General features: G+C 50.4%; 1 protein-coding gene across 8 annotated transcripts in view; it reads left to right on the top strand.

The window, feature by feature from the left end:
- The window catches only part of PAX5 (paired box 5), a 195,609-nt gene that overhangs the window by 3,691 nt on the left and 170,759 nt on the right, over positions 1-21,159 (top strand). For 5 of the 8 annotated variants that reach the window (XM_025432587.3, XM_025432589.3, XM_025432591.3 and 2 more), the window contains exons 2-3: positions 10,012-10,177; positions 15,608-15,805. In XM_025432587.3, coding sequence (XP_025288372.1) covers positions 10,012-10,177; positions 15,608-15,805 — 364 coding nt within the window. Of the gene's footprint in view, positions 1-2,879; positions 4,145-10,011; positions 10,178-15,607; positions 15,806-21,159 lie in introns of those variants that run through there. The other 3 variants (XM_025432592.3, XM_025432588.3, XM_025432590.3) reach the window with 3 other exon arrangements.

Raw genomic sequence — 21,159 nt, 5'->3', positions numbered from 1 at the left:
AGCAAAACTTTCAAAGACAATTCGACTTCTGTAAATTGAGTTTCTTCCCGGATAGTTTCCTTTCCCAATCTCCGCCTCCAGCGCTTAGCACAGGGGACCCTGCCCAAAGTTGTGTGGTTGGGGGAATGTAACCCCCAACTTAACACACAGCGAGGTCTGACAGGATTCAGTGCCAGGGCTTTGAGACCAGCTCCCTGCTAGTCTGGTCCATCTCTCATTACTTGTCTCCCTGCAAGTCTCACTGACTTGTGTGCTGGTGAGCCCTCGGAGGAGGCAGGGCTGTGGCTCAGAAGCCCAGCTCTGTCATAGAATCGCTGTGTAATCTTGGGCTAGTTGTGTAACTTCTTGGGTCGCCGTTTGGTAGCCTGTAAGGCTGGGCTAGGTGGCCAGGTTGTCAGGTCTGGTGGCGCCTCTTGGCATTAGAAGAAGTTCCCGGAAGACAGCCCGCTTGGAGGCGGTGAATAACCCTACCCAAAGGGAATCTTCCTCTGTCCTGGGCACCTGTCGCCCCACAAATTAGGCAGCCCAACACCGTCCTGAAGCTGCACACTCTCTGTGTGAAATGGGAATCCAAGCTGTTCCTGCTCGGTTAATATCTGTGGTTCCATCCCATCCCGGCAGTACTCAGTATTCTGTCCCTGCCGCACAGGTATTGGGAGAAAAACTGGTTTGTACCGGCATACCCTACCTAACTGGATTGTTTGATTTGGGAGCATACACCCCCTCACCCCACCCCCAAACTCCCTGCTATCCCAAGAGTGGCTCTGGAGAGGCCCATCTGAGAAAGAAGTTCCCAGCCCACAGCCTTGCCTCTACTTTAGGCTTTCTATGTGACCTTGGACAAAGCCCTCCTCGCCTCAGGTTAGGCATCTGTAAAATGGGGGAAACCATAGCCTCAGGGCCCTTTAGGCTCTAAAACTTTAGAATTTGAGTTTCTAAGCCTGAACTCAATGAGTAGGGCTGGAGGTGGAGGTCTCACTGGCTGCATCCCTCAGGGAGTCCCCAGACTCCCGCTTCTCCAGGAACGCTGAGACACCACGTCGAATTCTAATCACTTTTTATCCACCGCTCACCTTGGGGGTGGAGAGAATGTGAGAACTTTAACTCATCCAGGTTCCTCTAGGCTTTTGCGTTCTTCCTGCTTCAAGACAGAGGTAGGGTTGAGGGAGTGGAGGAAGGACTTGGAGGTTTCCCTCTATCCCCCAGGATCTGGACCTGCGGGGTTCCAGACAAAGGAGAGAATGCAGCCACTCCACCCCAGTGCACATTACAGCCTTCTGGGCCCCCAGAGGCCCGCCTGGGGCCGTTTAACGCAGCTGTGCCCTGGAGGGGGTGGGGACGGTGTCAGCACCGGAAACTTATCTACCGGTCAGGGGCAGCTGGGTCTGGGACAGTAACAGGAGGTGAGACTATGGGCTGACCCCAATGTAGGGTATGAGAAATGGGGTAGAGGTAGAGAGAAAGGAGACTGAGGCAGAGAATGAACCAAGAGCCTTCTCAGGGTCAACCTGGGCTGTCTTCCTTATAAGCTCAGATCTGGAGAAGCCATCTCAGAGCCCTTCCTCTTTTTTTTTTTTTTTTTTTTTTGTGGACTTATGTTTACTATTAGAGGATCATTACTTGTGAATTAGAAATAGTGGGTCTTTGGACCACTTGCAGTAGCTGCGGGCACAGGAGTCACAGTAGTCTTCAGTGAATTTGCCCCCTGAGTGTAGGATAGTTGTCACAGGCTTCCTTTTCAAAGTACATTCCTTTGATTGTGGTCCCAGGGCCTCACACCGCTGAGAAACTGAGACTTGCTGGACCAAACTCTGCCCTTCTGGATCCGGAGAGTCTGCTAGAAATCCACCCATCTTGTCTTTAAAGCAACAGGAACTTCCCTGGAAGAGGGAAGGTGGGGTTTTCTTGACAGCAGCCTGGTAGCATGCCTGGATAGATAGTTGCAGATAGAACTCGCCTGCCTACCTGCCAGCTTCAGGAACGCTCATTACCACTGGACTAACGCGGCTGGCTTCGTTTAGTTCCCAAGAAGCCTTGCGCTAGATGCAGAATTACCCCTGGAAACAGAAGCCTTCAGTTGTGCATCACTAGCCCCCAAAACATCTGGCAACTCCTGGTCTGAGACTGGAAAGAGAGACTTTGGGCTCAGTGCTTGAACAACCTGGTCCAAAGCCACAATTTGTTTCCTCGCCCAGGAGCACCCTGATTACAGACTTTTAAAGGAGTGTGAGATTTCTCTCCCCTTAAGGTCTCTGCCTTTCTGTTAGCGCAGAATTGAGATCCCCTGAGGGTAAAATCGAGGAAGGGGGTTGGACGAAGAGGCGACAGCAGCGGCTTAGTAGGCGCTTGACAAAACTGCGAAATGTTTCCTCTGGAAGGAGCTTCCGTGAAAGTCTAGGTAAGCCGACTCCACCCATTTCACAGATGAGGAAACTGAGGTCGGAGTAGGGCAGATGTGCGCACGTTACGAGTCGGTCGCGAATCTGGCGGTGCTCAGATCGAACGCTGGATCTCTCCCGCGCTCCTATTCTCCTCCACCATCCGCGTGTATGTTTTCAGGAGGCTGCGCTTCCACCGTCACCCTTCACCTCCTCACCCCCACTCTGGCTGCCCCCAGTCCCTCGGGGTGTCCCAGGGTCCCGACGCTGTGGCAGGGAGGTCAGGCTCCCGCCGGATCTGCGAAGGGACTCTCCAGGCCCGGTGTGGCTCCCCCGACCCCTCCCCCCACCCGCGCTCCACTAGGCCTTCGCCCCGCGCGTTTGTCAATGAACGTGGCGCCGCCGCCTGGGCCCCGCCCCCCATTCTCTCCTATTGCCCAGGTATCCGCTAATCAGGCGGAGCCCGCCGGTGGCTCAGCCAATGGGGCGGTGTCTCGGGCCAGGGCCGGCTGCCGCAGCTCTGATTGGCTTGATGGAGCGTGATTGGCAGGTCAGCCCCCGCCTCGCCCCCGCCCGGAGGGAGGCTGAGCCCCGGGCGGCGCTGTCCACACGCAGCGGGTCCTGAAAGCGGCTTCGGGGCGGCGCGGTGGCGCACTGTGCGCGCCGAGCAGGCGGAGGGCTAGCGCCGGCGGCGGCGGCGGCGGCGGCGGCGGCGGCAGCGCGGGCAGCCGAAGCCGACAGCGGCTGCATCTCAGCACCGGCGGTCCCGGCGGCCTTGGTGGAGGGGACCTTCCGTTATCTCTGTCCCTCGCTACGCGCCGGGGGGCAGGCGCGGCGGCCGTCCCGGAAGAGGCAACTGAAAAACAGTGGACCCAGACCCCTGAGAGAGGGCAGGGGGGCTCGAGGAGTTGGTGCGCGCGAGGCAGATACTCAGACGCGGAGGAGGTCGCCGCTGTGGTCCCCCTTCTCGGTCCCAGCGATGGGGCATCCTCGGGGGCCGGGGGAACTTTGAAGGCGGAGGGTCCGGCGGTGGAGAGCTGCGAGCGCCTTGGGGACCCGGGAGTCACGGCCCCAACGTCAGTGGCGGAAGCGTCTCCGAGCCCGCGGGGGCCCCAGCGCCGCCAGAGAGGAAGTTCTTTGCAACTTCGTCCGAGACGTCGGATTGCCGGGTGCAGAGAGGCTGGGGCTGCAACTCCGAGCCCCAGAGACTCAGAGAGGCAGGGGAAGGATCCAGCAGAGCCGAGGAGTCGAGGGGAGACTCCAGAGGCAGCGAGCGAGGCCGCGGAACCAGCCTGGCAGCCCTCGGGCCTCGCTGCCCGCGGACTGAAGCCAAGGGCCGTGCGTCCCGCAGGCCTCCTCGGAGCCGCTCCTGCGGGAGGCCGGGGGCCCCTGCGCTATGCCCCCGCAGCTGCCGGTTCCCTGGCCGCAGCTACTCCGGCTCCGGCCCGCAGCCGCTGCCTGAGACAGCCCCGGAGGAGAGGCACCGGGAGTTGCGCGCTCCGCTCCCGGCCGGACCGCACCAGCGCCGTTTCCCGCCTCCAGACGCAGCTCTCGGCGATCTCCGGCGGAGCGGCTCGGAGAGAGGCCCCGAAGCTCCCGCGGCGCTGTCGGAGCCCCGATCGCACAGTACCCGGCCTGGCGGCGCGGCTCCCTCGCCGCGCTGGGCAGCCCCTTGGCGCCGGGAGGCGGCGGCGTGGGCCGGCCTGCAGTCTGGAGCGCCCCGATGGAAATACACTGTAAGCACGACCCGTTTGCATCCATGCATAGTAAGTAGGCGGCGAGCTCGCTTCTCTCACTCTCCGGCCGGGACGGGGTGGGGTGTGCCGGACCGCGGGGCAGGAACCAGGCCCGGGAGGACTCAGGACTCCCGTAGCAGCGCAGTCAAGTTGGCAAAGTGAAGCGCTCCCAGGCAGGGCAGTGGAACTACGCGCCCGGTTCCCCGGCCGGAGCACCTGCCACGGGGAATCCCGCCTCCAGCAACCGGGTAGTATAGGCTTCCAGCTGCAGCCTCTCAGGGCTCCGGCTGCAACATCTCTGCATGTCGGGAGAATCCTGGCTCGGACCTGAAGAGGGCTCTAGGACTGGCTAGTCGGAGGGCAGGAAGTTGTAGGGAGAGGTCAGTCTTGAGTCTCAGACAGCGCCCCACACCCCTGCCCGGGTGTCGCCTTTTGCAGCCCTGGGGCTGATGAGGACTGAAGCTTGGAGGGAAATTGGGGCCCCAGCCATGCCTGTGTGCTTGTATGTGTGGAGGAAGAGGCCGAGAGGTAAGCAAGGACACCAAGTCCAGAGCTCTAAAGGCGTTCTGGAGTTGAGTAGTGGGATTTGAAAAAATTAACGCAGTGGCAGCCCCTCAGCTGAGCTTAGAAGCTGCCAATTTAAATAGAGATACCCTTAAAGACACTATCAAGTCCTTCTCTTCAGGACACTTGCCACATGATAGCTTCTCCCCTTAAAAAAAAAAATCAAGAAGTCAGTTCATCATAACAGGCGTCGCCAACCCCCCCCCCCCTTTTCTGAAAGCCACGGGTGTGTAGGAGACTGGAAGGGTCATTCTGGGCACCAGGCAAGGCGGACTGGGCTGCCTGACCCGCCAGGATCTGCCGGTTCACCCTTTAGCACAGCCTCCTGTGAGATGAGCGCTCCTCTCACGGTGAGTTAACGCCGGATTAGATTCGGAGATTTCAAGGAAATTCCAAGTGGAACGAATCGTGTTTCCCTTCCGCACGCTGTAGAGCTGGGCCGGAGCAAGGCGCCAGGCTTTGGCGGCATCCAGCCGCGTGCCCAGCTCGGGTCCCCAGGGCGGCAGGTCAGGGAGTTGCTCCCGGACAGGGAGCTTACCCCAAGCCAGGTTCCCCTCAGACAGCCCAGGCTCCTGCTTACCCAGCCTTGAGTCCCCTATTTAACAAAGGCAGCATAGACCCGGCTGGAGAGAAGGCAAGCTTCCCGGGCGAGCGAATTGTCGGTTTCTGCCCCGGAGGGCGGAGTGGCCTGGTGAGCCGGGAAATGCTGATCTCAGCCGCCGGGCTGGTTGCGGGCAGGTCACTTTCTCTTTGTGTCAATTTCGCGAATACAAGGTAATCCACCAAAGCAGTGGGGAGATTTGCGCAGAGAAGCCGCTTGCACCGGTCCTACCCCAAACGATTCCTCACCATTTGGGGCCTGTGCCAAAACGGTTTCCAGTCCATGGTGACCCCAGCGCCCCGGCAGCCGTCTCCTGCGCAGACTTGAGCCATACTCCGGGGAGGATCTGCTCTCCAAGAGTGAGCGACAAAACAAACGAGTTGGGGTCAATACCCTGAGAGGTGGGCAAGGCTTTAGCTCACCCAAGGAGCGACTGAGGGACAAAATGAGGAGGGCTGACCCCTGCATGGTCTCTCTTCGCCAGCCAGAATCCACATAGCCTCACTGCCTCCTACGCAGAGCCTGGAGCCCCGGGGTTCACCGGGCCCTTGGGGAGACAGCATCAGAATCAGTGATCTCCAGGCAGAGCATGAGGGTGGAGAGGGTGGTTCCTTCCAGGGGCCGGTTGGCCAACCGAAAATGCCTGTGTCTCTGTCCCTCCTCGTCCAGGCCTTCATCTGCCCCCTCCTCGAGAACTGCTCCCTCCTCCCGGTTTCAATCTTCCTGGCAGCATGGTGGGGGCTGGGCCCCAGCCAGCCTAGCTTTCAGAGCCGGCTCCTCTGGAAGCGCCCTTGGTTCTGACGCCTAAAGCTATTTGCTTGTACAATGTAGGCCCACCCTTGGCCCCAATTTGTTGGTGATTGAGGGGGTGCACAAGTAGATCCTGAGAGATTGCTGGTATAGTAGGGGTTCAGACCAAGTCCCACTTCCTCTTCTTCCTTCCTGGCCCTGGTCAGCTTCTTTTCGCCTACTTCCCTGCCCCCACCCTCTTGGAGCAGGACAGCTTCTGGGAGGAGGTGGTGTTGGGGGAGGGGAAGGCACTGCTGGGAAATCAGCGTTCTCCTGCCCTTACCCCCTATTCTAGACTCATCATTTTCATCAGCACAATGGCCTCCCACCCCCCCTGCCTAGATGTTTCCTTCCCCCAGGTATGGTTTCCAGTTATAAAGCACTTTTATGGCCAGCCTCCTACCTGAGTCTCATCTAAACCTTCAGCTAAACCCATTTTAGAGTATGATATTGAAGTCATAGAGACAAAAAGACTGACAGGAAGTTCACATGGGCAAAGCTGGAGCTGGTTCTTGGGTCTTCCAGGATTCCCTGAAGGGGAGAGGGCGAGACTCAAGATTCCAGAGAGAGGGCAGTGGACTGTTCTGTCTTGCATGTGCAAGACACTCTCTCTGGTTTACCTCTATCTGTATCCATGACCCGACTGTCCATCTGTGTCAGCGTGTGTCTGTTGGTTTGCGCCCGTTGAGGAAATTTCATCCCTGCTTTTTTCCCTGTGTCTCTGTTTGCATTTCTGTGTGCCTCTTCATTTACCCTCTCCTGTGTTACTAGGAGGAATTTCAAGAACCCTGTGGGATTTTGGAGTAGGGTCTTCCCACTGAGTCAGCAGAGGCCCTCTCCCCACAACCCTTTACCTAGCCATGGTCTTTGGGGTTTGGAGAGGGCCCCTGGTGAGTAATATGCCCTTTTCAGGTCCTAGGGAGCATCTATGCAGGCCAACCCTCACAGACCAGAGCCACAAAGGCCTCAGGGGGTATCTTCAACCCTCTCCCCCAACCTCGAAACCCTGCATGGTCTGCCCTGTGGGGGTGGAGCTGTGTTTCCCTTGTATCTGTGTGTCAGTTTCCTGGTTTTGCCTTGATTTGTTTGCATCCGTCCCTGTGTCAGGCTCTCCTAAAATTCTACTTGGCCCTGAGAAGGGTAGCTGAGAACCTGCACCTTCATGTGGGATGAACCCTCACCCAGCTGGAGTCTGTAGGAAGTAGAGCCTGGACCTTGGGTTCTCTGAGGAGATGCAGGGCTGGAGCTGTGGTACCGAAAAACAAAGATTCCTCTCCAAACAAGTCCCCTGTCTCCCAGATGCCCCTATACTGGGCTTCCTCCATTTTCTCTTCTGGTCTTCTCCCCTCCCACTGTGCGCCACACTCACCTTTCTTTTCTTTGCCTGTACTAGCCAATGCATTCCTTTCCCCCCTTCTCTGCCTTTCTAACCTGAGGCTTCCCTTCCAGGCTCTCTGTCCTTGCTGTCTGTTTCCACGCTTTGCATCCTTCCCCCTTGCTTTTCCTCTTTTCTTTCTCCCATCCTGCCTCCTGCTCTCAGGCTTCAGGTTTTACTTCTTTCCAGTCTCAGGGTAAGTGGGAGACATTGCCTTCTCAGACCAGGTAAATTACCTCCCCACCACCCTTGAAATGCTCTATTGGGTAGGACTGTGATTGAGGCGAGAGGGCTCAGCCTTTCCAGGGAGTTTGGGAGTCTTTCCAGGAAGTTGAGGGAGACAGGGGGCCAGGTCATCCTGAGTCTGGTGTCAGCTGTAGTTATATGGGTCAGACCCCGAAGAACATTGGTAGCCTTGTCTTTGTGGTCAAAAGTAGAGGATTTGGGGACCTGCTGTCACCTAGAGTGTCGGATCCTTGGGATTTTTCCATCATGCGAACAATCCCCAAAACTCACATATGTCCTGCAGGACTGCTCTTGGAATTGAAGTCCTCTGAAGGTTGCCACTGTGTTTTGGGCAGAAATGTTAAATTGCCAGTGGTATAGGGAATAAGCAGTTGCAAATGGGTCACACGGCCCGGATAATAGGCTATCCAAAAAGTGTGCTGGATGCTTTTCGCTTCATTTTGGTCCTCTCAGATGAGCTTGTACCAATTTTGAATTTACTTTCTTCAATCCAGCATGTTCTTTAAAGATCTGTACAATCCCTTTTTATTAGGTGTTCCCAACCCTGGAACAAAGCCTTCCTAAGGCCCTTGACCAGGGGTGGTTCTAATCTTTCTGTTTTAGGTGAACTATGCAGTTTTGTTTCTAAGTGCGAAATCCTGTTTGGGATGGTTTTCCTTTTTTCTTATGTTTGGGGTGTTTCAGAACAATCAAAACCAATTAAAGCTCATTTCAAAAATCAGAGAGAAATTCAACTAAGAATTAGAATTAAGTACTGTCGTTACCTATAAAATTGCGTTTTTCCTTGAAATCAGCCTGAGCCTGGAAATTTGGGGAAATATTCAATTAGGACCCTCATGGAAAACTTTAGTGAATTGCTTTGGCAGTTTTAAGGAAATAGGTTATGTTATGGGTGTTTTTCCCCTTTTATTTCAGATGTTCTTCATGAACCTAGATATGTTATTGAATGTTTGGGGCGGGGGATAGCTGACATGAGGTGGCTATTTTATGTTTTAGAACTGGAGTGTGTGTGTGTGTGTGTGTGTGTGTGTGTGAGAGAGAGAGAGAGAGAGAGACAGACAGACAGACAGACAGAGATGTCTGAGATGCCCTAGCTTCCCTAGTATAGTCTAATCCCAGGCAAGTGCCAGTTTAGATGGAGATTTCGCCATCGTTGGCCTCTGAGCTGCCTGCAGCATTGGTAAATAAATGCTTGGACTTGGATTTTGGCTTTTGACTGTCCTCAGTGATGTCAGTTAGTGGCTGATTAACGGCTACAAGGTCAATGATGTTGCTATCCTGGATCACTCTGTGTTTACTGGTTTCACTCTTCATTTACTTGAATCCCTGTTTCCCTTCAGATGGACTTTGATGTAAGAGAAGGGAGCTTGTTGGGTGGAGAAGATACTTTCCCTGACTCATTTTGCTTAAAATCCATCTCAGAGCCCTTGTAAAACCTGGGACTCGGAAGCCTTCTCCAGCTTCTTTATTCTCACCACCGAACCCCCCCCCTCCAACCTAAAGCTGCTTGTCAATGGCAAAATATTTCAGAAATTCCAGGGAAACTCCTGTATAACAGATCCTGATGGGATAGAGTGGAATGTGATCCTCTGACCCATTTCTTTTGTGTGCTCTGAGAGGGTACAGTGGTCAAGTCTGCATCTCAGCCTCACCTTTTTTGTTTATTTTTTCCCCTTATTGAGGGATGAGCCACATCTTCTAAAGAAAGGGTTTTTGTGAAGGCAGTGGTTGGATTTTGTTTCAGTACTGAGCAGACACTATTTAAAAAAAAATCTTAAGTCCTTAGACCTTGAATCAAATTGCTGACTTTAAATAAACAATTCATCCCCCCCCCCCCCCGAGATCTAGGCTTATTGGAGTAGTCCTTTTCACTTTTACAGATATTTGTTAAAAGGAAAAGGGTTTTATTTTTAAAAAATCTCTTTAAATTAATGTGCTTTAAAACATATTTTCTCTCCAGGATATTCCTTAGACCTCAGCATTATGCTTGTAATAAGTTGTGTCTCTAGTATAGATTGGGGTCTTTTACATATTCCATTGTTAACAAAAATTACAAGGCGAATGCTAGCAACTAAAGGAAACATAGTGTGGAGATGCTTGTTATCAATAGCCCGATTGACTGGGTGAAGATGGACAAAGGCAAAGGTTAATTTTAAAAAGCAATGAGTTGCTCATGAAGCCTGCATGATCAGACTCTAGGCTCAAGACATCCAGCCTGTGGCCATTTCTGATCAGAGAGGCTCTGGGTGCTTGCAACAGCGCTTCTACTACTGTGTGACTGGTTCTAACCACCCTTTCCTTCGCCTTTTGTTTCTGTTTCAGGACATGGAGGAGTGAATCAGCTTGGGGGGGTTTTTGTGAATGGACGGCCACTTCCGGATGTAGTCCGCCAAAGGATAGTGGAACTTGCTCATCAAGGTGTCAGGCCCTGCGACATCTCAAGGCAGCTTCGAGTCAGCCATGGTTGTGTCAGCAAAATTCTTGGCAGGTAAAGGCAGGAGCTGCAGGCTTCCCTTGATTTTTCAGTTAACGACCGAAAACATGACCCAGCAGCTGTCCCATGTGCCCACGACATATTGAAAATCATGGTAGCACTTCGTTAACATGCATAGTACTTTAGAGTTTGCAAAGCCCTTTCAAGGCCGTTCAAAGTAGCCCTGGGAAACCCCTGTTTCAAGTGACACGTGGAATAGGGTGACTCAATCAGGAGGAATGACATGCTTTCTGAAAGCCTGGTGAATTATTCCAAAGGATCCACGAGTAAGAGGTTCTTGGGAATTTCCCCTACACATCTTAGGTGAGCCCGGGGCCTGAGGAGGGCGGGATGGAAAATCCACAGGTTATAAAATCACATTATCATGTTCAATGTTTCATTTTAATGTTTTCAAAAAATACATTCCAGTTTTAAGAGTCAGCTGTCATTTTCATCTTTGGGTTATCGTCAACCTTATTATGTTGGGCTGTAGTATTTTTCTCCTCTATGTTTTGTTTTCTTTGTAGTGACAGGCATCCTAAGTGTATATTAGAGAGAGAAAAAAAAAACCCTCAAACACACACTAACTCTCAGATCTGACATTTAAAAGTTGCCACTTGACCTGTCGATTTGCTGCCAGCAAAATACTAACAATGCCAATTCTCCCAGAGGGCTATATAGCCTAGCCTTTGAGCACTCCTGTTTATTTTCTCAGGAGAGCCTCAGTATGATCCAGGGAAGAATATTTTAAGATGAGGAAACAAATCTACGAGGCCAAGGGACTGACCCGGCTCCAGCCAGCCAGTCAGTACTCGGACTGGCAGGAGGCCTCAAGGACTCTTAGACCATCGGCATCTCACCGTGCCCCAAAGTCAAAGCCACAGGTTTGTTTCTGGGCACGTGAAGTTGTTAGAGGTCTGCCTGGCAGGCAGAGTATTCTCAGGTTGAGTTGTTCCGTGCTTTCTCAGGATTTTTCTCCCTGGGTCTGAAAACAGCCTTGGTCTCATGGCTTGCATGATGATTTGAGAACAGTTGCCTGAACAGAAAATAAATATTTTGAAGTATGTCAGTGACATTGTGATTTTCTGTGTGCTCTCTCCCTTTCATCTGCTGGAATTTAAAAAATTCTCTTAGATGGAGGGAACAGCAGTTTCTAACCTTGCGGAGCCTTGCTGGAGGCCAAGGGAAGGAGTTTCAAGGCCGGGGAGCTGGCATTCCCTTAGGGGACGTTGGTCCTTGTGTGCCTCCCCTATCCCCTGCCCACCCCAGGTCGCCTCAGCCGGGGAGACTCTGGGCTCCACTCCTGTTTATTACTCAGCAGCGAATGAGCCCCAGCCCGAGTTCAGGGAGGAAGGCTGGACATCAGCATGGTGTTCTTGTTGCTTGGTGGTTTTAAGCAGGAGGATGAGAGTGAGGATAAAAGAAGAAAAATAGAGAAGAGAGGGGGATGAAGAGAAAAGAGAATGATTGATTCAAAAAAAAAGAGAGGCTAGAAGAGAGCAGTGAAGACAAGACAGAAGGAGAGAGAGAGGGAGGGAGGAAAGAAATATTTGAGACTATCTCAGTGTCAGACTTCAAGAGCCAAGTGGACCTTAGCTATCTTCTTGGGAAGCCTCTTCATCGCACTGAGGGAGAGAGGGAGAGAAAAAAGAAGGCCCTTCCTTTGTTTTTGCTGAGACATCGTTGCTGAGCCGACATCTTGTTGCTATTTGAAATCTTCTCAGGGCGAGATCGAGCCCTTCTCCGAGGGGACGTCCAGATGCCCGATCCTCGTGTTCTGGTGCCCGGGAGCCCTCCAGATCGCCCCTGGACACTGAAGGGGACGAGGACCCTCCCAGGTCCAGCCGGCGGCCTCCCGAGGCCCAGAATAGATTTGTCACTAGGTAGAGTGGCACTCGGAAGTTATGCGCCGCTCCGGTGCCTGGCCGTTTAAGTTGTCAACAATAAATTGGAATTTCATAGCTCATTATTTTCATAACTAAGAACCACAGTGGACAAAATGTCACTCTAATTAGAACTGCCTTTTAAGAAACAAGTTCAGCCCTAAAACAGTGTGACTGGGAATTTCTGAACTGGGGCTGTTCCATCCACTGACTTTTTCTTTTTTTTTCTTTTTTTTTTTTTGGTCACCGAAGAATTTGATGGGCACACTCGGAGTGACAGATTATAGAGAGTGTGCTGTGTGTGGTGGCCGTGGTTTTCAGAGGCTGCATGACAAGGCAGGCAGAGTCCCTGGGGCAGGCAGAGACCCCGTCATCTCGGGAAGGTGGCGGTTTGCCAGGAGTGTGGGCTTCAGTCCACAGAGCTCGAGGCTCAGGAGGGGCTCGAGAGGCACAGCCTGGTGGCATGTGAGGCCCATTTAAATCCACCCAGAAAGCCTGGCTCTTGTCTTCTTTCACTGGAGCCTGGCTGGGAGGTTCAGGCCGTTTGGAATTGGGTGGTATGTTACACAGTAATAAACACTCAGAGGATTTTAATCCGCAGCACGTGCTCTTTATGTTTTGCAGAGCTTTTCCTTAACCATTCTGCGTCTCTGCCCGCGTCCTGGGAGGCAGGCTGGGCAAACGTCCTCCCCTTATACAAATGGGGTATCAGAGGCCCAGAGAGGCTAAGTGATTTGGCCAAGGTCACACAGCCCATTAGTGTCAGAGACCCTGACTGACACACCCAGCTCCTTACTCCAGCTTTTACTCGGTGTTTTGCACCGAACTACACCGTGTGTTGGCGGCCGCCGTCTGTCTGTTGTGTGGAAGCCAAAATGCTGCATGGCTATTTTGCTGAGATGAAAGAGCGGTTCTTCAGTCTGATTCCTCACTTTACGCAGTTGCCAAATGGGGTCTCCCCTGGGGTGTCAGGGTTGCCTTCTAAGGGCCTGGCTGATGTGTCAGTCAAAAGGCAGACAGAGAGGTCCCTTGTCAAGCCACGGCCTGGGCCTGCCGTGGTTGGTGCTGCTCAGGTGAGATGGGTGGAGAGCCCTGGGTGCTGCCACCGCCCGCCAGACAAGGGGGGCGGGCGCTGTGGGGGATGCTCTCCCAGCTGCTGTGCCAACACCGCATTCCCATTCCACTCCTACGTTTTGAGTACTCGGCACAAGATTGTCTGTGTGTCTGTAACCTCCACCCCAGACAGTGCCCGTCCTCACAGGCCCTCGGTGGCTAGTGAGTGAGTGAGTGAATGAATGCAAAGATGCAGGTGAACTGCCTGGTGAACGGTAAAACTTTCTACAGTGGCCAGGGGTCATCATCATCATTATTGTTTTCATTTTCACAGTTTGCCCTAGTGTGAAGAGCACTGGATTCCGAATCAGATCTGAGAGCTGACTTCCTCTAACTTCCAGAAGGGAGTTGGGCAAGTCAGTTATTCTTCTAATCATCAGCTTCCCCTTCCATAAAACCCTGCTGGCCCCTTAGGATTGATGTGAGGATCCAGATAATTTGAGGAAGAGCTCTGTAAACTTTAGAGCACTGTGCCTAAAATAAGGAGTTACTGTGTAGATAGTAACAAATGACTTTTTATCATAAAATTGGAAGCTGCTGAAATTGCTGTGTGCCTTGATTGGGGTACCTTCCTAAACTTCTGGCAAAGTAAAAATTTCTTGGATAGTTCTTAAAGCCTGTTTGTCACTAATAATAGTGTTTCAGTAATTACAGAAAGAAGTAGGATAGGTTGGGTTTTGCCTTATGGTCTCTTCTCAGTGAAAAACAGAATTTCCACTTCTGTATTACTGTTCCCAAATTATTTCATCTGTTTCTAGACTGTCCACTAACTTTGCCCTAACTGGATTTGCCCAAACTGAGAATTTCAGCATCTCTTTAAATGTAACTAGTCATTGTTCTTGGGTGACACTCCCCATTCTTCCCAGAGGAGAATCACCTCTTTCTCTTACCTATTATAAACTCTGCTAGGTTGAAAAATTACCAGTCATAGGGGTGCCTGTCTGGCTCAATTGGTAGAGTGTGTGACTCTTGATCTCGGGGCTGTGAGTTCCGGCCCCACGTTGGGTGCAGAGTTTACTTAAAAAAAAATTACCAGTCGTTTCTAAAATGTCTCCTTTGCTAGAAAAATTCTCAACAGCAAGATAATCTCCTTTGCAAGAGAAGTCAAGAATTCCTCTGTAAATGTTGAGAGACATCCAGCAAAGGCTCAGATTCAGAAAAGGAATCAAGTAATTTTTTTCCCCTGAAATGATCTTTCACGGCACTCTTCTCCCCGGTCTCGGTTTTACTGTAAAACCCTGACATCCTATTTGTGTTAACGAGGAAGAGCTGATAGCATGGAAATGTCCTTAGAAACAGCGATTTACCTCAGGGGAGGTCCCTGAAAGAGCTGCAGTGACTTGTGGTTGGCTTTTTTTGATTGCTTGGGTTTTTGCTTATATGTAACACATATTTCCAGTTAATTCTGGAATGCAACACTCCTTTTAATTTTATACCAGGGTTGTCATATTAATCTTAAGGCAAAAAAGCATGCATTTTAGGGGACATTTTCACAGAATGCAGATGGAATCTGCTAGGGGATGTGAGTGCTGGTAAATTAAAGGTACAAGCCAACTTTCTGGGGAAATTTTAGCTCAGGAGGCTGGGCCTCCATCCTGGTTTGGCTAGTGGGTCTTGTGTGACCCTGGACAGGCCGTTTAACCTCTATGGATCTCTGTTTCATGCCTATGGATGGGGACCCATTCATTCATTTTTCATTCATTTGTTCAAAATATCTATGTGCTTTAGAACTGTTGTGCAGATCAAATGGGAAGGACTGACTTGAAAGTTTTCTGTAAACTGTAAAATGGTAGATAAATGTGATAGATTAATTAATTAATTAATGCATAGCATCTGGACCAACACTATCCTATAGAAATACAACGTGAGCCACATTTGAAATTTAAAATTTCCTGGTAACATTAAAAAAAGGGAAAAAACCAGGTACAATTAATTTTACATATTTTATTTAACCCAGTATGTGAAAAATGTGATTGCTTCAGCATGTAACCAATATAAGAATTATTAATGAGATATTTTATGTTCTGTTTTTCTACTAAGTTTTGACAGTCTGGTGTGTATTTTACACTTATAGCACACCTCAATTCAAATAAGCCATATTGGGCAGCCTGGGGGGCTCAACGGTTTAGCGCCGACTTCAGCCCAGGGCGTGATCCTGGAGACACAGGATCGAGTCCCGTGTCGGGCTCTCTGCATGGAGCCTGCTTCTCCCTCTGCCTGTGTCTCTGCCTCTCTCTCTGTGTCTCTCATGAATAAATAAATAAAATCTTTAAAAAAATCAACAACAACAAATGAGCCATATTTCAAATGTTCAGAAGCCCCATATGGCTAGTGGATGCTGAATTGGACAGCACAGATCTGGATGTTTTCCGGACAGAGTAACTATTTTGTTGCAAATGTCCATTTTGCTTGTTCCTCTTGGCTAAGCTCCTTTCTCCTTGGGTCCTAGGTATTATGAGACGGGGAGCATCAAGCCTGGGGTAATTGGAGGATCCAAACCAAAGGTCGCCACGCCCAAAGTGGTGGAAAAAATCGCTGAGTATAAACGCCAAAATCCCACCATGTTTGCCTGGGAGATCAGGGACCGGCTGCTGGCGGAACGTGTGTGTGACAATGACACGGTGCCCAGCGTCAGTTCCATCAACAGGTGAGGGGTTGGTGCCTTGGGGGACTAGGGATCTGGGTGGAGTGGGGCATTCTGGAGGCTCTGTGGGTGCCTTTCCAAAAGATCTGGTCTCTCCATTCATCAAAGCCCCTAAAGGGTTGTATCAGACAGGAGGGGTGCTAATGGGGCTTGGTGGGTCTCTCTATTGCCATTCTTGTCTTTCCAAAGTGCACAGGAGTTCTAGGCCTGGGGAGGGAAGGCCATGTCAGTATCCAGGCTGCTTCAGATTCTTCTGATCCCAGAGTGATTTTTATCTCTCCCTTTACCACCTGCCTCTGTGTGGGGAGCACCTAGCTATGAATTGTCCCAATCAGGCCCTACAAATGTCACTTCCTTGTAAGCCCATGCTCAAAGTCTTAGCACTGGCCTATATCAGAGCTTCCCAGGAATAAAATCCCTGTCTTCAGTTTGGGCAGAGGTTGAGCCATGGAGTGGCTCGAAAATCGAGCCTGGACTTAAAGTTGGGAGATTTAGTTCTTTGTCCCAGCTCTGCCGGGAACTCCAAGTGTGGCCCTGACAAAGCTCCTCCTCTCTTTGAGAGCCCCACACCTTGGAGGTTCTGATGTGGGTCTGTGATCTCCAAAAGTGACATCCAGGACACTAAGATGCTGTGGAGTTAGGGGCTGCCCTCTACCCAGTTACCCTCAATCTCACCCACAGAGAGAAAGAACCAGAGAAATAGCATGAGTAGGTTCCATACCCAGGCATGGGATATTTCCGGGAGCCACATAGGCACCTTCTTCTCCACAATTTGATCTGGGATGTGTCTAAACGGGCTCTCAGAGCTTTAAAAAATTCCCGAGAAAAGGGGCACGTGGGTGGCTCAGAGGTTGAGCATTTGCTTTCAGCTCAGGTCGTGATCCCAGTGTCCTGGAATCGAGTCCTGCATCGGGCTCCCCACAGGGCACCTGCTTTTCCCCCTGCCTGTGTCTCTGCCTCTTTCTGTGTCTCTCAATAATAAATAAATAAATAAATAAATAAATAAATAAATAAATAAATAATAAAATATTTTAAAAAGGAGGGGGAGAATTCCTGAAAGAAAGTTTTCTATTGTAGATGATGCAGTCTCAACTCCATCTAAACCCACAGAAGTCAAGGATGAAGTTGTGAGATAAACAGAAATGATTGTTGTCTAAACTCCACGTGAAAAAAAAAAAAGAGAGAGAGAGAAGCCAGCAGACTGAAAACATAATCAGTTCCTATCTCTCCAAGGTCACACCTGCCCCTTGTCAGGACAGAGCCTGAATGGGCATAGGAGACCCCTGACCCCTGGCTGAAGGAGGTGGTTAGACTAGAAAGTCTCAGCGATCCCTTCCGGGCCCAGCGGTGGTTTCTTCTGCGTTGACTCAAATGCACAGAATCACTGTATGAGAGTGTGTGTTGACGTTCTGAGTCCTGCTGTTTCATTACCGTTAGCCTGTTTTCTTTCTCTCAGCAAATCTTTACCTTGGCCCAGACATCCTGCAAGGTGCTGAGAAGAGAGAGGGGAATTGGGGACACTGTCTCTTAGTCTCTGTTCTAGAGGGGCTTCCTTGTCTAGGATGGGAATCGGGTGCATATTAGAGGTCTGGTCAGCCCGAGTTAGCTGGGAAGGTAACAACTATTGTGGTAGGTTTTGGGCGGGGGGTGGAGGGATGCTCCTTTCTCTGGATTACGAGGGGCTCTGATGTGCTTCGTGAGTCTCCTACTTCTGGCTCATTGCAGGATTTCCATCACACAAAGCAACATGACTTTCCTCCCACATCTCCAAAAACCCTAACGTGGAGTGAGGCGTACAGTTCCTATAGCAATGAAGTGGCAGGAGCCTGCTCTGCAGAGGAAACCTCTGCCAAACCCATGGCCAGGCCTTGGGGGCCCACGGATTTCCCAGTGTAGGGCCTACATGTAATTGATAGTTTGAAAGATAACTTTAGGTTGCCCATGGGGATCCCAAATTCTAATGCTTGTGGCCAAGCAGTAACATAAGCAAGGCGGGCTACGTGTGAGGTGACAGGGAAACGTTGGGGCTGTGGCAAACCAGACATCACAGCAGTATTGCAGGGGCAGGTCCTTCTTAGCTCTGGCTGAATGCTGCTGGGAATGCAGGCCCAGTGTTTGCCAGAATTTTTCCACTCCTTTTTTCTTTTTTTTTTTTTAAGATTTTATTTATTTATTTTTAGAGAGAGAGAGAGAGAAAATGAGAGAGAGAGACGGAGAAATGAACATGAGCTGGGGGTAGGAACACAGGGAAAAGCAGACCCAGGACTCGATCCCAGAACCCTGAGATCATGACCAGAGCAGATGTTGGACACTTAACCAACTGAGTCACCAAACACCCAGAATTTTTCTACCCTTTAAGAGGATCTTGAAACTAGGATTTGTGTGTGCATGTATGCGGGTGTGTTGGTATATATAAAATCCCCATATTTCTAAATGGTGGCAACTAATTTCAGGAAGAAAAAAAAAAAGCCTTACAGGATAAGCATAATCATTTGCAGGGCTCCAGCTTATATTTTCTGTAATACAGGATGAAAATGATTTTTATAATGAATTAATTTTAATGTATTTTAGAAAAATATAACTAGAACACCAAGCTGGTCAGTGTGAACTTTAATGAACTAGCCCTCCCATTTATAGTAAAGAGCTAGAAATGCCTCAGAAAATAAATCTGTTTAAGTCAAAAAATAAGTTATTTGAAAGGAACATATGAAATAAATGGAGCACAGTAGCTTGACAGGGGTGGTGAAGGCTGTGAGGGGTACTTGAATGGGTGTCTAGGGAGACCAGGGACCAGCTGATGCTTTGTGCTTGGAGCTGCTCCGTGCAGCTCTGCCTGCTGGTTGCTAGTTGCTGGGGCCACCGCTAGCCTTGGGGCCTCCTGGGTGTCCGCAGCGGTGGCTGTGCCTCTGAGGTGTTTTCACATCTGTGGTCTCCTATAGCCCTCAAAGCTTAACTTTGTTCTGTGGCAGGTATAGAAACTGAGGCCCAGAAGGGGAGTGTAGAGGAATGATGATTTTGAGGTTAGAGCTAGGAGTAGAGCCTGGGACCCTGATGGTAAGAGGAGGGCCTGCCTCTTGCCGCTGCCCCTGCTCTGTAGGACTTAGCCAGTGACGGAACTGAAGATCCGAGGGAAGAGAGGCCAGGAGGAGTAAAACAGTCATTCCTACTCTGCCTCCATGCACTCTGTGGCCTGTGTGCTTTGCTGCCAGCCTGCAGCTCCCTCGGTGACTCAGAGCCCTCTCCTGCACACCCTGGGGCGGGGAGGGCTCTCCTCTGGCTCCTTCCTCTACTCTTGACTCAGAGCTTTTACTGCTCTTTAGCCAGCCAACCCAGCAACGCAGATAAACGAGGTGTGGGACACTGTTGCTGCCTGTGCTCCCCCCACCCCCATGCTGCCCAAGAAAGCCCCAGCCATCTCAGCAGGCAGTTTTATTTTCCACATGAAGGCAAGGTTGTGCTTCGTTCAAATGGATGCAGTTTCTAAATAACTGTCTTGCAGATGTCTTGGTATGAGAGTCCAGAGATTTCTCTCCCAGCCCCTGTCTCCCTTGGGGGCAACTTCTCACCATTCCCCTATTTCAAACAGCTAAGGAGGGAGTGGTGGCTGGATTTGTAGCTATTTCAGTGGCCACCGTGTCCTTTCCACTGTCCACCCCCACAAGTATCTGCCTTCCCGCTGTCTTCTGGGAGCCAACCCAGGAAGCCATGACTGTCATGGAGTTAAGCGCCACAAAACCTGTTCTGCTGAGCATGTGGGAGATTTCCTGGGACACAAACCATGTCATTTATGTGGTCTCCTAAGGACAAATAAGTGCTGGGATCCTGCACAGGCTGCATCAAGGATTTTTAGAATCCAGCCCGAGTGGCCGTTGGAGGTGACTGCCCAAGAGCTGACGGAAATGGGTGGCATGGAACCTGCCTTCTGTTCGAGTCCCATGGCTCTAAATCAGGGGCCAAGTGGTGGGCGTCGTGAATGGCATTCCCACTTAGAAGGACAGTGGTAGTTCACACAACGGGTTGTTGTCATGGGAGACAGTGGGCTCAGTATAGCTAGGTGTAAGGATTTTTCAAAAGAAGCTACAAATCCATGTATTTATGCAAAAGCTCCCACTTTGCAAATACTGGAAACTAATTCAAATAAAAACAAATACCGTGCAGGCCAAACAAAGCTTGTCCCTGGATGGATGTGGCCTGAGGAATGACAGTTTGTAAACTCTACTCTTCATCTGAACTTGGGCAGCAAGACTTGTGAGATTGTTTTCCCATTCCCTCTTTCTTTTCTGCGTCAGTTGCCTGCATGTCACCTGTGGGCCCTCTGCCAGCATGGCCCAATTGGATCCTTGGTTGTGGATTCTTAGCACAGCTGATGGCCCAAGATTCTTACTGCACCAGTGGCAGTTCGATTAGTGCCTTAGATGTGGGTATCTCTTCAGTTCTATCTTCCTTTTTAAAAAAACTTTTTTAAAATTTATTTTTATTTATTTTTTTCAGCCCTATCTTCCTATTTCCTTTTTAAATGCGCCATAATTGTCTCTTTCAGTGTAATTGTGTGTGTGTGTGTAGGGGGGCAATGAGGGGATATATCTGGGAAGACCTAGCCTTTCAAAGAAGTGACGATAATGTTGAGATCAGATCCTTACAAATGCCTGTAATGCCTGAAGTCCCTAGGACTTTAGTCCTTCAGTTGCTAAATGGATTTGGAATCCAAATAGGCTTTATGTGTCTCATAGAAACATTTAGCAGAGGGGCCCTTTCCTTTGAATGTGGTTCAAATAAAAGTGCTCAGGCATGGGACCGGAGTCTGGGCTGACCTGCTGTGTTACCCTGGGCAAGTCACTTGAGCACTCTGGGCTTTGGTTTCCTAATTTGGAGGAATTGGTTGATTGCTGAACTCTATTCCTTGTTGGATGTCTAGGAGGTTCACATGGCACCCAGGGTCATGCTCATGCTCAGCGGAGTAGAGGCTATACACTTTTTAGTATTAAGAGCCAGTTAGCCAGACTGTCTCTGGTTTAGAAAAGGTCCGGAGTATGACTCTTATTGTGACAAGTTTTGATGATTGCTTGTTAATTTTAAAATTTTAAAGAATTGCTAGGATTCAATTAGTCTTGTTCTTCCCACTACCATTTCTTCTCAGTGGAAGATAATGCTCTTTGTTCTTTTTTTTTTTTTTTTTTTTTTGGCAGCTGCTGCAAGCAGATGGGCAAAATCTCTATCCCTGGGGACGGCTTTGGAGGGTTCCCTATATTCTGGTCTCGCCTATAAAGGATGGCCCCACAACAGCCTTAAAATAGGGTGTGGGGATGGCTCCTTTCCCCTTCCCAGCTCCCAAGGGGGATCCCCTATGTTTTTCAGGG

Source organism: Canis lupus, chromosome 11, assembly GCF_003254725.2.
Source record: "Canis lupus dingo isolate Sandy chromosome 11, ASM325472v2, whole genome shotgun sequence".
NCBI classification, from domain to species: Eukaryota; Metazoa; Chordata; class Mammalia; order Carnivora; family Canidae; genus Canis; species Canis lupus.
The sequence above is the reverse complement of the archived record's forward strand: the minus strand, read 5'-3'. Positions and strand labels throughout refer to the sequence as shown.